The 1,876-nt window shown below is 53.8% G+C and overlaps 1 protein-coding gene across 1 annotated transcript in view; it reads left to right on the top strand.

The window, feature by feature from the left end:
• The first annotated feature begins 316 nt into the window (after positions 1 to 316).
• Positions 317 to 1,876, top strand: part of KIF2B (kinesin family member 2B) — a 12,917-nt gene continuing 11,357 nt past the window's right edge. The window contains exon 1 of the mRNA XM_012665680.1: positions 317 to 1,449. Coding sequence (XP_012521134.1) covers positions 471 to 1,449 — 979 coding nt within the window. The 5' untranslated portion in view covers positions 317 to 470. The remainder of the gene's footprint in view (positions 1,450 to 1,876) is intronic.

Below are 1,876 nucleotides of genomic sequence, written 5' to 3'. Positions count from 1 at the left end.
AGCACTGAGCTTTGAGACTGCAGATCAAGATTGCAGGGGAGAATGGCTATTTCCAAAGCTTAGGCACAAATGTCCATGGAACATATAAATTTCACCTCTACGATTTTGGCTTCTCTGTTCCCTTCACTTTCTCACCAGAATCCAGCGAGCACACCGTCTCATCCTCCTCCAGTCCCTTCACTTGCACTGACAGAGAACAGTCTCTTTATTTCAGCCGTCTTTGTGCTCCCCTAACACCACAGATGTGGTTTCCTTCCCCTGCCCTTGACCTAGAGTCCCTTGTCTTTGCCACCTCTTCCCATCCTTTTGTGACGCCAGTGGCCCAGCACGGGCCCTAGAGCGCTAGGCTCACAAAGGTAAGCGCACACTGCAACCGTGGTCAGTGCTCTGGGCGCTTCAGGCTGCCTTGGTCCTGCTGCTCCAACCCCAAGGGCCCTCGGAGGCGCGCTCTGATACCTCCATCACTCACCATGGCCAGCCAGTTCTGCCTCCCTCTAGCCCCACACCTCTCGCCCCTGAAGACTTTGACGTCACACTTTGGACACATCCAAGTGGGCATATCCGTGGCGATCCAGCGCCGTGACAAGCGAATCCACCTCGCTGTGGTCACAGAGATGAACAGAGAAAACTCTTGGGTCACGGTAGAGTGGGTAGAGAAAGGAGTCAAAAAAGGCAAGAAAATTGATCTTGAGACCATATTTCTGCTGAATCCAGCTCTGAACTCTGCTGAACACCCCACGCCGTCCAGACCTTTGTCCCCCTTGTCTCCAACGCCCTCTTCCGCCATTGGAGATCAGAGTATAGCCACGCGGTGGGTTGTAATGACCTCCCAGAAAAACAAATCACCCTCAGGGGACAGCCGGGACGTGAGGGTCCCCAGCAACCCTTGTCTGATGAAGCAGAAAAAGTCTCCCTGCCTACGGGAAATTGAGAAACTGCAGAGGCAGCGGGAGAAGCGCAGGAGGCTGCAGCAGGAGATCCAAGCCAGGCGCGTCCTCGATGTCAACACGGGAAACCCCAACTACGAAATCATGTGCATGATCGAAGAGTACCGCAGGCAACTGGACAGCAGCAAGGTGTCGGGCCTGGAGCCCCCGGAAGACCATCGGATCTGCGTCTGCGTGAGGAAGCGACCTCTCAACCAACGAGAGACCACCATGAAGGACCTGGATATCATCACCATTCCCTCGGACAATGTGGTTATGGTGCATGAGTCCAAGCAAAAGGTGGATCTCACCCGCTACCTGGAGAACCAGACCTTCTGTTTCGACCATGCCTTCGATGACACGGCCTCCAACGAGTTAGTGTACCAGTTCACCGCCCAGCCGCTGGTGGAGTCCATCTTCCGCAAGGGCATGGCCACCTGCTTTGCCTATGGGCAGACGGGCAGTGGGAAAACGCACACCATGGGGGGAGCCTTTTCCGGAAGGGCCCAAGATTGCTCTAAAGGTATTTACGCCCTGGTGGCACAGGATGTCTTTCTCCTGCTCAGAAACTCCGCTTACAAGAAGCTGGACCTCAAAGTCTATGGGACATTTTTTGAGATTTATGGGGGCAAGGTGTATGATTTGTTAAACTGGAAGAAGAAGCTGCAAGTCCTTGAGGATGGCAATCAGCAGATCCAAGTGGTAGGGCTGCAGGAGCAAGAGGTGTGCTGTGAGGAGGAAGTGCTGAAACTTGTCAAAATAGGCAGTAACTGTCGGACTTCCAGGCAGACATCTGTCAACGCTCACTCATCCAGGAGCCATGCAGTGTTCCAGATCATCCTGAAGTCAAGAGGGAAACTGCATGGCAAGTTTTCTCTTGTTGATTTAGCTGGGAATGAAAGGGGAGCAGATACTGCCAAGGCCAACCGCAAGAGGCAGCTGGAAGGGGC

This window comes from Propithecus coquereli, unplaced genomic scaffold (genome assembly GCF_000956105.1).
Source record: "Propithecus coquereli isolate 6110/MARCELLA unplaced genomic scaffold, Pcoq_1.0 Scaffold121, whole genome shotgun sequence".
NCBI lineage: Eukaryota > Metazoa > Chordata > Mammalia > Primates > Indriidae > Propithecus > Propithecus coquereli.
This window is presented reverse-complemented; position numbering and strand designations above follow the sequence as displayed.